This window comes from Chiloscyllium plagiosum, unplaced genomic scaffold (genome assembly GCF_037043375.1).
Source record: "Chiloscyllium plagiosum isolate Xiang-an unplaced genomic scaffold, Cpla_swu_hap1 HiC_scaffold_3, whole genome shotgun sequence".
NCBI classification, from domain to species: Eukaryota; Metazoa; Chordata; class Chondrichthyes; order Orectolobiformes; family Hemiscylliidae; genus Chiloscyllium; species Chiloscyllium plagiosum.
Window position 1 is genome coordinate 157,684,350 of NW_028270141.1, and position 12,083 is coordinate 157,696,432.

General features: G+C 43.9%; 1 protein-coding gene across 3 annotated transcripts in view; it reads right to left on the bottom strand.

The window, feature by feature from the left end:
• The window catches only part of wdr26a (WD repeat domain 26a), a 100,769-nt gene extending 92,887 nt beyond the window's left edge, over positions 1 to 7,882 (bottom strand). For all 3 annotated transcript variants that reach the window (XM_043687373.2, XM_087984681.1, XM_043687374.2), the window contains exons 1-3: positions 6,937 to 7,882; positions 2,640 to 2,739; positions 2,497 to 2,553 (exon numbers count right to left, since the gene is read on the bottom strand). In XM_043687373.2, the coding sequence (XP_043543308.1) occupies positions 2,497 to 2,553; positions 2,640 to 2,739; positions 6,937 to 7,274 (495 nt within the window). In that variant the 5' untranslated portion in view covers positions 7,275 to 7,882. The remainder of the gene's footprint in view (positions 1 to 2,496; positions 2,554 to 2,639; positions 2,740 to 6,936) is intronic.
• Between the last annotated feature and the right edge of the window lie 4,201 nt (positions 7,883 to 12,083).

Here is a 12,083-nt window from a genome sequence, read left to right on the forward strand (position 1 = left end):
GATAGCTGTTAATTCGATGACATAGGCTGCAGGCAAATAGGGGAAGTATTTACAGGGTACTGAGATGTTAAAGGGTTAATTTCTTCTGCTGACACGTAAGAAATTGGGTGGCCTGGACGGTGTGTTTTTTCTGTCTTGCAGGCAGAATGTGACAATCTAATCATACTCTGTAACTGCCCCCATTTTAAGGAATAACCCAATCACTTGACATTGTTTTTGGGTGGTATGTGACTGTGGGGAGTGTCAGTGGATAGTGTCTTGCGTGCATGACTGACTGATGTAAAACCCTGTATAGAAGGACAGATCCCTTGTTCAGGGAGCTGCGCTTGACATGCTCCACAAACATTGTGAAGTGTTAAGTGATCCTCTAAAAGCTTGTATTTGCTGAAATAAATGGTGGCTGTTTACAGAAGTTGGCGAATTGCAGTTGCATCAAGCGTATAAGAATCTCAAGAAGGGAACCTAACACTACAAACTAAAACACTGGTATGAAATTTTTCGAAGTCAAATTAAGAACCAAATAAGTCGAAACGCTGGGCCAGGCAGTGTTGTAACTGGTATGCAAACCTTTAGACCCCTTTGTGGTTGTATTGACCACATCTGTAGCAAGTGTTGGTTGCTTGAGAAACTTCAGCTCAGAGTTGATGAGCTGAGCTTTCAACACTGCAACACATCAGGAAGGAAAGAGTTACCTGGACACTTCCAGAATACTCCTGAGATTAACTGAATTCACAGTGACTTGGCCACGTAGAAGGCAGAGGGTAGTGGTGAAAGGGTGTTTTCAGGCTGGAGGTCCAGGACTAGTGGTGTTCCACAGGATTCCATACTGGGACCTCTGCTGTTTGTAATGTATATAAATGACTTGGATGAAAATGGGTGGATTTAAAAGTTTGCAGATAACGTAGAAGGTCGTCAAAGGATACAGCAAAACCTAGACAACATCCAGTTTTAGGCCGACAAAAAACAACTGCCATAAAATGACTACCTCCAACAAGACAATCTAACTAGTCTCCCCATACCCACGCGGGATATCATCTTAATCCTACCACAGAAGCCCAAAACCATGGATAGAAGCGAACCCATTCATTTAAATGGGAAACCTACCTTCCTGGCAGCCCCCCAGTCCCTGGTTCCAGAACGTTCCCTTTAATGTGTTTGGGTCACGGTAAACCGCAGGTAACTGAAACTGCAGAAAATGATTCGACGGATAGTGGTGGTGGTTCGCCCTGTATTGTACTTTGACATTTGACGCCATTACCATCACAGAATCCCTCAGTATCAACATCTCGGAGATTAGCACTGAACTGAACAAAGCATGCAAGTACCGTGTCTACAACAGCAGGTCGGAGGCGAGGAATACCGCAGAGAATAACTCACCTCTTAACTCCCCAAGAGCCTAACCACCATCCACAAGGCACATCTCAAGTAAGAGAATGTGAACCTCTTGGCTGTGATTGGAGTTCCACTCTCAAGAAGCTGGCCACCATCCAGAACAAAGTAGCTTGCTTCATTTGCACCATACACAAAATTCATTCCCATCACTGCTAACTCCTGATAGCAGTAGCGTGGGCCATTTGCAAGATACACTGTGGATATTCAGCAAGGCTCCTTAAACACCATTTTTCAAGCCCAGAACCACAAAAATTAAGAGACAGCAGATACAGAAAATACCGTGACTTCCAAGTACGTTCCCAAGCTATTCAATCCTGACTTGGAAACAGACCACCAGTCCTCAGGATTGCTGGGTCAAAATACTGGAGCTCCTTAATAGCATTGTGAATTTACCTGCACCAAATCGATTGCAGCAGTTCAAGAACACAGCTCACTACCACCTTCAATGGCAACTGGGATGGGCAACTAATAATGACTTAGCCAGCAATGCCCACATCCCGTAAAAGGTGGAAGAAAAAGGTTTGATGAACAGAAACCACCTCCTGCCAAGCATGCTGGATAACAAAAATTTTACTGCACCATGAAAATGTGATTTTTTTACAATTAGACTTCATGGAATTATACAGTAGTTTACATTTCTGACAGGAAATACTGTATGTTGTCAACACAACTCTAGGTTCACAGAATCTCGAACGAAATAAACAATCTAGTTTTAATGCCAACCACAAAAATCCTTAAAGGGTTAAGTTACAGAGATGAGATTGTTTTATAGACGTCAGTTCCTGTTCTCAACCCAACCCAAACCTCCCCCACTCAGACAGGAAGCTAAATCCTCTGAAAAACAAATGAATCAGCTGGAACATGCAAGCAGCTGATCATCTTTGTTTATTCGCATTTCTAATCCATTACACAGGCCTTTTCCACGCCTATTCTATGCCCCCCCCCACCCCACACACAAATATCACATTCTCCCATTAACCATTTAATCAACCACCAGCCTACCCTCCTGATTTGTTCATTAGCTTTTATACTGACAAGCTTGTTATAAATGGGCAGAAAAAAAGCAAAACAAAAATTCACTCTGCAGCATTCACTGTTCCTTACCACAATCACATGAGGCGAATGCACCAAAGACTTCAATTCATTAAGATCATTTTCAGCCTATTAACAAAATGACAGGAATAATTAGTTCAATACAGACACTACTGCAAATAATTTGTGTTCATAAAACAGAGTTGAGAGGTTACCTTTTCCCATTGTCCCTCCATTACATGATTGCGGAATTTAGTTGCAGAAGGATGTTCCAAGCGACAGCCCGATTCCTGCATCAGAAGGTCGACTGTTTGGCTGCAAGAGGAGAAACAATTGAAGCCTAACAATAGTATTAGAAAGGAAATCTGGAAGAATTCTAATAATGAGAACTTAACCACAAAACCCCACACTTACACATGACGACAGCTGCATTAAATCTGTTCCTTTAAATATATTTCTCAGCTAGGAGTATCAAGGCATCGTAACATCAAACTTACAGCCCTTACATGTGTGGACACATAGCTGTAAATTCTATATTCATTCTCTATAAATAGACCAACAATAGGCCACTGTTTAATTCCACCAATAGTGTGGACACAAAATATGCATCCCAAGGGTCCATACAAACAGTTGGAGAGAAAAAAACATTTCCCAGGTTGAAACCTCAGTTATTTTCCCAAATTCAAGTGCTCTGGCTATTAAACAAAATCATTACAATACAAGGAAGGAATAAAGCTATCAAATAGTTTGGAATCTTTAAAGTTGAGTACTTGGAAATTTCCTTTAAAATATCATTGCAAAATCTATTTTGAAATGTTAAACATATTAATTGTAGAAATAATGAGGTGAGATTCACAACCAAAAATGGTTCAATTATATAGAGTTCAAAATCACATCCAAACGACCAGTGTTGATATTCAGAAATCAAGTTCAGAGCTGTTTTTTGGTTTAAAATTAATTCACAGGAGAAAAATATCACCGACTAGCCCAGCACTTATTGTCCATCCCAAAGTCAGCCAGATTGTAGTCGGTCTGCAATCACAAGTCAGTCAGACCAGGTAAGGATTCCACCATCTACCATGGCATGATTCAAACCCGGGTCCCCAAAACATTACCTGGATTTCTAGATCAACAGTTTGATGATAATACCACCAAGTCATCACCACCCAGGACAATGCCTTCCATCTGGACTTGAATGCATACTCAACCTTCATCTGAGAAATCATATGCAAAAACTTAAAGGAGAGGAAAATTACATTTCTCTGAAACCTAAATTAATGATATAGAAAATCTAAGACAATCACTTATCCATATTTCCTATTCTGGACAGGTAAGATGTCATGGATAACAATACAGAAGTTATAATGTGTGAGAACAGATTTCCCAGAATTCATATTAAGCACATCTGGATATAATTTGACATAAATGTAAACAATGCAAGACCAGGGCTCTTGTGGTGCAGTGTTAGTGTGCTGATCTCTGAGCCAGGAGGCCCAGGTTCGAGTCACACCAACTCCAGATGTGTGTATCATCTCTGGACAGGTTGTTTTTTTTTAAAAAAAATCTATAGTTACCCCTGCCATTACAAATGCACAGCAGCTTCTCTGAGCAAATCTCTGTTAAGCCTGCTCCAACAATCTTGTGGTTGTGAACCTTACAGTCCTCCTTAATTTAAGGAAGGGGAATTAACAATAAAATGAAGATAGAGTTAGCTAAAGTGGACTTGGCAGAGAGATTAGCAGAAAAGACAGCAAGAAAACAGTGGCAGACATTTGAGGAGGTCATTCATTATTCTCAGCAAAATATACCCCAGGAAGGAGGAATGATTCTAAAATATGGGAAAACCAACAATGGCGAACCAGAGAAGTTAAGGAGAGTATGAAGTTGAAAGAAAAAGCACGCAAGGAGGCAAAGGTCAGTGACAGCCCCGAAGACTAAGATCAATTCAGAATACAGCAAAAGGGAGACTAAAACGATAACGAGAAAATAAACAAGGGCAAACTAGCAACGAATATAAAAACTGACAACAGTTTCTTTACCTATATAAAGGAAGAGAGATAGCAAAATGAAAACAGACCCCTCAGAAAATTAATCTGAGAAGATAGTTATGGAGAACAAGGAAAATGGCAAGAAAGTGAAACATATTTTGTCTTAATCCTGATTTTTGAAGATACTATCAACATTCCATTAATACTGAAGAATATGAGGGAGGAATTAGGTACTATCACCATCGAAATAAATAGTATTAAACAAATGGGGCTAAATGCAGATAGTTCCTAGTCTTGACGTTTTGCATCCAAGGAACATAAAACTAGAGATAACAGATATATTGGTTGTAATTTTTCAAAAATCATTGGATTCTGGAGAAGTAACAGGATTGGGGGGAGGGGGGGGGGAGAAAGGGGCAAAAGCAGGTAACTTTCAGTAGATGAGCGTAACATCTATCGTTGGAAATATATTGGAATCAATTATTACGGAAGTAATAGCAGCACATTTGGAAAAGCACAACCTAATCAAGCACTGTCAGCATGGGTGCATAAAGGGAAAAATCGAGTGACTAATTAGTTTCAGTTTTCGAGGATGTCTCAACTAGAGTGAACATAGAGGTACTAAGAGATGTGATGTCAAGTCATAAGATATAAACCCATAGTATTGGAGGTAGTATTTTAGTGTGGAAAGAGAATTGCCTAATGGGAAGGAAATGGTGAGTGTGAAAAATGGGTTCTTTTCAGACTGGCAACTTGTAACCAGTGGAGTTCCACAGGGAAGTGCTGGGACCACAACTGTTTACAGTATATGTTAATGACCTGGAAGTAGGAAATTAATTTATTGTAGCCAAATTTGCTGATGCAAGTTGCAAGAGGGATACCAACAGTTTAGAGATAGATTAGGTAGGCAAAAAGTTAGTGAAGACAAAAACAAATGCAGGCAAGAAATGTAAGCATGTAGATAATATACCACACAAAACTATAAAATATACTTATTTTGAATTCAGGGAGCCCTCTGTCTGTTTTAGTGCTGGGTAACCAAATTGACATGTTCCTTGCTGGAATTCATTGCCACGGAGTGCAGTGGAAGCCGGGACGCTAAATGTCTTCAAGGCCGAGATTGATAGATTCTTGTTGTCTCGAGGAATTAAGGGCTACGGGGAGAACGCTGGTAAGTGGAGCTGAAATGCGCATCAGCCATGATTGAATGGCGGAGTGGCCTCGATGGGCCGAATGGCCTTACTTCCACTCCTATGTCTTATGGTCTTATAGCAAATGGAACATGATGTGGGAAAATTAAGTTATTCAATTTGGAAGAAAAAACAGAAGAATAGGGTATTATTTAAATGGAGAAAAGATGCAGGAAACTGCAACACAAAGACTTGTGAATACTTATGCTTGAAATACAGAAAGCTAGCAGATGTGCAGCAGGTAATCAGGGAGGTTGGAAAAAGGAGCTGGTTGATAGCATTTTGTGGAGTGTTGATAGCATTTTGATCCCAATAAAGATACCGTTTCAATGGAGGTAGTTCAGAGAAGAATCACTAGGAATTCTGAAGGGCAACTGGTCTTGAAATGTTAATTCTGCTTTCTCTCCACAAATGTTGCCAGACCTGTTGGGTTTCGCCAGCAAATCCTGTTTTTGTTTCAGTTCTTCTGCACCCAGAGTTTTTTTTATTTTATTCTACTCGGTTGATCCCTAGAATGGAGGGATTGACTCACAAGTAAAGGCTAAACAGGTTGAATAAGGCTCTAATTACTCCCTAACCCCATGCATTTCGTGGGGTTCTTCGGAATTTGTGGCTCTACTGGGCCAGCAAGGAACATGTCAATTTGGTTACCCAGCACTAAAACAGACAGAGGGCTCCCTGAATTCAAAATAAGTATATTTTATAGTTTTGTGTGGTATATTATCTACATGCTTACATTTCTTGCCTGCATTTGTTTTTGTCTTCACTAACATTTATTCCAAGTCATGCAACATTTTTTTCTGACATTACTCCACTTAGGTTCAATATCAAACGTCACAGTTAACTCTGGTTTGCTCTCAAAGGTTTTAAAGACCCGTTAAAATAATTTGATCCACCAATATTTTGGTCACACTTCCTAATGCTCCCATAAAGTTTAGTGCCTCACCGCTCTTCAAATTATAAATACCTTGCCTTCGTTGATAATATTCACTGCCCTTTGAATGTCTCAATGAATCCACACTGCAAAAGTCTCACTAATATCTGTTCCATTCAGTTCCCTCAAACGAGTGTTCACAATGCTATGCAACCTCAGCAGACATCCCGACTCAATCCAGTGCCTCAACTGACGTTACATAAAGAGTATTCCGCTCGCAATCAAACCCAGCACCATCAACCCCCCGCATAAATCCCTTGGCTCCGTCGCCAGACCACCCACTCCCTACCTACCATAGTCCCATTACTCCGCGATACACCCCCAAGTTTAAGATTACTCAAATTTCTTTATGTCTTGTATGTCCATCCCCGAGTACAACGCCAGGCCTAGTTTCACTCACTTCAGGCCCAGGCCGTGCAGGTGCTGTCCGATCAGGCGGATGACATCCTCGTCGCTCTGGGACAGGCGTTTTTTCTTCTTGAGCGAGCTCTGCTCCGGATTAATGCCCCCAGGCCCAGGAGCCAGAGAGATTGTAGGAGCAGCAGACGACGAGGGCAGTCCGTTGGAATGAGCGGCCGGGGCCTGGGCAGACGGGGAGAAAGTGAATCCGCCGGTACCGTGGGAAGTCGGCTCGTCGGCGGCCTCGGCTTGGCTCGAATCCCGGCCCGTCACATCTCCGTTTTGGGCCCCGACTGAGGGGACCTCGCCTCCGCCGGCCTGGTTCCCGTTGGCCTGCATGACGCCGGGAGCCTGGCGCCCGGTGCCGCCCAGGAGGAGGAGGCCGCTGAAACTGCCGGGGGGGTTGTTACCGCTGGGGCCTAGTGAAGTTCCTCCGAATGCTGCTGCCGCCGCCGCCGCCGCCCCGGGCTCACCCTCGCCCTCCGCCGCTCGCTGCTTCTTCCGCGGTGGCGGAGACACTCCGCCGGTCTCCGAGTCGGAGGAAGAGGAGGAGGCCAGAGTGAACGGCGTGTCCCCGGCCGCAGCTGCCGCCGTGATGGTGGTGCTGCTACTGGTGGTGGTGGTGGCTCGGTGCTTCCTCCCTCCCTCTCCTTCCACCTTCCTCTCTGTACTAATAGGAGCAGCCGCCGGCACAGGGGCCTCGGGGCTTCCTCTTCCTCCCGACCCGGGGGAGGAGGTAGGAAGGGCGGACTCCTGGAGTCCTGGGGAGTTGGCCGGTGGTGGACAAGCGAGAGAAAGGGATGGGTATCCGGCGGGGATGATGGACGAGGATGAGAGAGAGAGAGATGGACGTCCGGTGGTGGTGGTGGAGGAGGTACCGAGGGATATTTGCCCGGATTTGGGGGTGGGGAGAAGGGGGTGAAGAGATGAGGGCGACGCAAAGTTTCGTTAAGGATGGGGGAGTCGTAGGTGTCGGGGGGGGGGGGGGATGTCAGGGGAGAAGGTTGTCGGGGGAGGGGGACGGGGGAGGGTGTCGGGGGGTATTGTTTGGGGGGAGGGGGTTGGGAAGGTCTGTGTTGAGTCGGGTGGGGGTGGGGAGGGGTGTCAGTTGGTTCCGGCCCACAGTTGGGTTCGGGCGTGAGCGGGTTGCTAACGGTCGCCCAGCCGCGGGGTTTCTCAGGCTACTCCCTGCCGCCTGCCTCGCGCCGCTGGCAGTGACCGCGGCTGCGCCTCTTGGCGCCGGCCGCTCGCGAGCTCTGTCTCCCCCACGTCGGGGGGCTCTGGCTGTCGCCGCTGGAATCCCCTCAGGTCAGTCTTAGTTTAACCGTCCCACCACCACCACCTCTTTCTCCTCATAGGTACATCCCTTCAATCTGCCACTCCTTTTCTGGTGCCAGCGGTTTCTGTCTCTAACCCGCTCCCTGGTGTTTTTACTGTTGTTGTCGCTTCAGCCGCCGCTAATGGAGTCCTCACAACAAGCGAGCCTGATGTCACCACAAATTCCCACACTCCAGACTTCCGCTGGGCCGTAGGGCGGGGCCTGCAGGCACGTCTGCCCCACGCGTCACAACGTGCACTAGTCCCGCCTCCAGCATGGTCCCTTCCCCAGTATCTGCCTCTTTACATTCAAATTGCTCTATGTCTGTACTGTGTAATAGAGTACATAGAACATAGATCTTTCTTGAAAAGTTTTTTTAATCATAAATCTGCCGACATTTACATTGCAAATTGTTCCGGGGAAAATAGTCTTCACATAAACGTCACATGCCAAAATAAGGATGGATTGTATGACCTAAATCTGGACTGAATTACATCTGGCTGCAGAAATACAAAATGCCTAACAGTTCAGACCACTATTTATTCAGTTGTAGGATATGGGCATGATTGGCTAGACCAGTATTTGTTGCCCATGCCAAATTGTCCATTGGCAAATTGCAAGTCCTCCACATTGTTGTGGTTTTGGAGTCACATCTACCATCTAACGTGAAGATGACGGATTAAGATGAATAGGGGTCACTAGGTTCAAAATGTTGTCTGTTTTCCCACCACAATTGCTGCCAGAACTTCTAAATTTCTTCAGCAATCTCTGTTTTTGTTTATTTCAAATCTCTAGTATCTATAGTTAAGATAATAGATATCCTTTCCTAAAGATATTAGTGAACCACATGGTTATATAGCCATTAGGTTAGCTGTATATCCCAGATTATTTTCATCATTTATATAAATGATTTGGCTGTGATCTTAAGAGGTATAGTTAGTAAATTTGCAGATGATCAAAGTTTGTGAGAAGATTTGTAGCTCGGGTGCTCGTTGTTGTGGTTCTGTTCGCCGAGCTGGGAATTTGTGTTGCAGACGTTTCGTCCCCTGTCTAGGTGCTTGGGAGCCTCATGTGAAGCGCTTCTGTGATATTTCCTCCGGCATTTATAGTGGTTTGAATCTGCCACTTCCGATTGTCAGTTCCAGCTGTCCGTTGCAGTGGTCGGTATATTGGGTCCAGGTCGATGTGTTTATTGATTGACACCAAAATTGGAGGTATAGTGGACACCGAAGAAGGTTACCTCGGATTACAACGGGATCTTGATCAGATGAGCCAATTGGCTGAGGAGTGGCAGTTAGAATTCAATTTCGATAAATGTGAGGTGCTGCATTTTGGGAAAGCAAACCTTAGTAGGACTTATACACTTAATAGTAAGATCCTAGGGAGTGTTGCTGAACACAGAGCCCTTGGAGTGCAGGTTCATAACTCCTTGAAAGTAAAGTCACAGGTAGATAGGATAGTGAAGAAGGCGTTTGGTATACTTTCCTTTATTGGTCAGAGTATTGAGTACAGGAGTTGGGGGGGGGTCATGTTGCAGCTGTACAGAACATTAGTTAGGGCACTTTTGGAATATTGTGTGCAGTTCTGGTCTCCTTCCTATTGGAAGGATGTTGTGAAACTTGAAAAGGATCAGAAAAGATTTACAAGAATGTTGTCAGAGTTGGATAATTTGAGCTATAGAGAGGTTGAATCTGCTAGGGCTGTTTGCCCTGAAGTGTCTCAGGCTGAGGGGTGACTTTATAGAGATTTATAAAATCATGAGGGGCATGGATAGGGTAAATAGACAAGGAGTCCAGAACCAGAGGACATTGGTTTATGGTGAGAGGGAAAAGGTATAACAGAGACCTAAGGGGCAATGTTTTCACGCAGAGGGCGGTGTGTGTGTGAAATGGGCTGCCAGAGGAAGTGATGGAGGCTATTACAATTGCAACATTTGAAAGGCATCTGGATGGGTATGAATAGAAAGGGTTTGGAGGGATATGGGCCGGGTGCTGGAAGATGGGACTAGATTGGGTTGGGATATCTGGTCGGCATGGACGAGTTTGACCAAAGGGTCTGTTTCATACTGTACATCTCTAAAACTCTAACTTGAACCAATTTCTCCAGGACAGGATTTGAGTTATAAGGAGAGGCTGAATAGGCTGGGACTTTTTTCACTGGAGCATAGGAGTTTGAGAAGTGACCTTGTACAGGTTAATAAAACATGAGGGATATACATAAGGTGAATAGCCAGTGTCTTTTCTCTAGGATGGGGGATTTCAAGACTAGTGGGCATATTTTTGAGGTAAAAGGGTTGAAAGATTTAAAGACCTGAGGGGTAATTTTTTACACAGAGAGTGGTTCATGTGTGGAATGAACTTTCAGAGCAAGTGGTGCATGCAGGCACAGTTACAACATTTAAAAGACTTTTGGATAAGTACATGAATAAGAAAGGTTTGGAGGGATTTGGACCAAGTGCAGGCAGGTGGGACTAGTTTAGTTTGGGATTATGGTCGGCATGGACTGGTTGGACTGAAGGGTCTGTTTCTGTGCTGTATAACTCTATAACAATAGCTTGGTCATCTGGATTACTATTCAGTTTTTATGTCCTGCCTGTGTTAGCAGATATGCCTCTGAGTGTGCTTCACAGTGTTGCTAGCTTAGGCCATATGGCCTTCAGAAGTAGGTTCAGGAGCAAGGCATTCAGCTCCTTGAGTCTGCATTGCCAATCAGAGGGCCATGGTGAAACTAACAGGACTCACGTCCACTTTCCAGCCCTTTCCCCATGGCTATTGATCGAGAATGTATCTAACTCACATTTAAATATATGCAGGGATTCTAGCCCCACAGCTTTCAAAGAAAAAAATTCCTCCTCATTTCAATCTTAAATTGGTGCCCTTTATTCTGAGATTATGCCCTCTAATCCTAGACTCTCCCATTGATGGGAAACATCATTTCTGCATTTACTGTATCAAGACCCTTAAGAATCCTATATGAGATCATCTCACATTCTTCTATATCCCAATAATTAGTGTTCCAATCTGTTTAGCCTTTCTTCCTAAGATAATCTCTCCACATCGGGAATCATCCTAGTCTCTGGACTTCTTTCAATGCAATGATATCTTTCCATAAGTAAGGGGACCAATACAGCACACAGTAGTCAAGATGTGATCTCACCAGCACCTTGTACAGTTGCAGTAAGACTTCCCTACTCTTATACTCCATGAAATAAGATCCAACATTGCATTAGCTTTCCTGATTACCTGCTGCACCTGTGTGGTACCTTTCTGTGTTTCATGCACAAGCCCCCCAAGTCCATTTGTGTTGTAGCTTTCTGCATCTTTTCTCCACTTAAATAATTCTTTAATCTCCAGTTCTCCCTTACAAAATAAATAACTTCATTTTCCACATTTGTTAACTTTTTTACTACATAACTGATCAATATTTTTCTGTAAACTGTTTATATCGCTCTCACAACTTCCTTTTCCACCTATTTTTGTGTCATCTGCAAATTTAGCTAAAGTACATTTGCTTCCTTCCTCCAAGTGTGATGTATATTTAAATAGTTGCAGTCCCACCACTGATCCCAGTGGAACTCCACTGGTTACAGAGTGGCAACCTGGAAAAGAACCCATTATCCCCACTTGCTGGTCCCTGCCCGTTAGCCAATTCTCTACCTATGCCAATATACTATCTCAGACACATAGGCTCTTATGACTTGACCTTCTGTGAGGTATCCTCTCTATCCACTCTGGTGAAAATTTCCTCTAATAATATAGTCAGACATGATTTCCCTTTCATGGAGACTTGCTGACTCTGCTTGAGTGGAGTATGATTTTTCAACTCCCTGC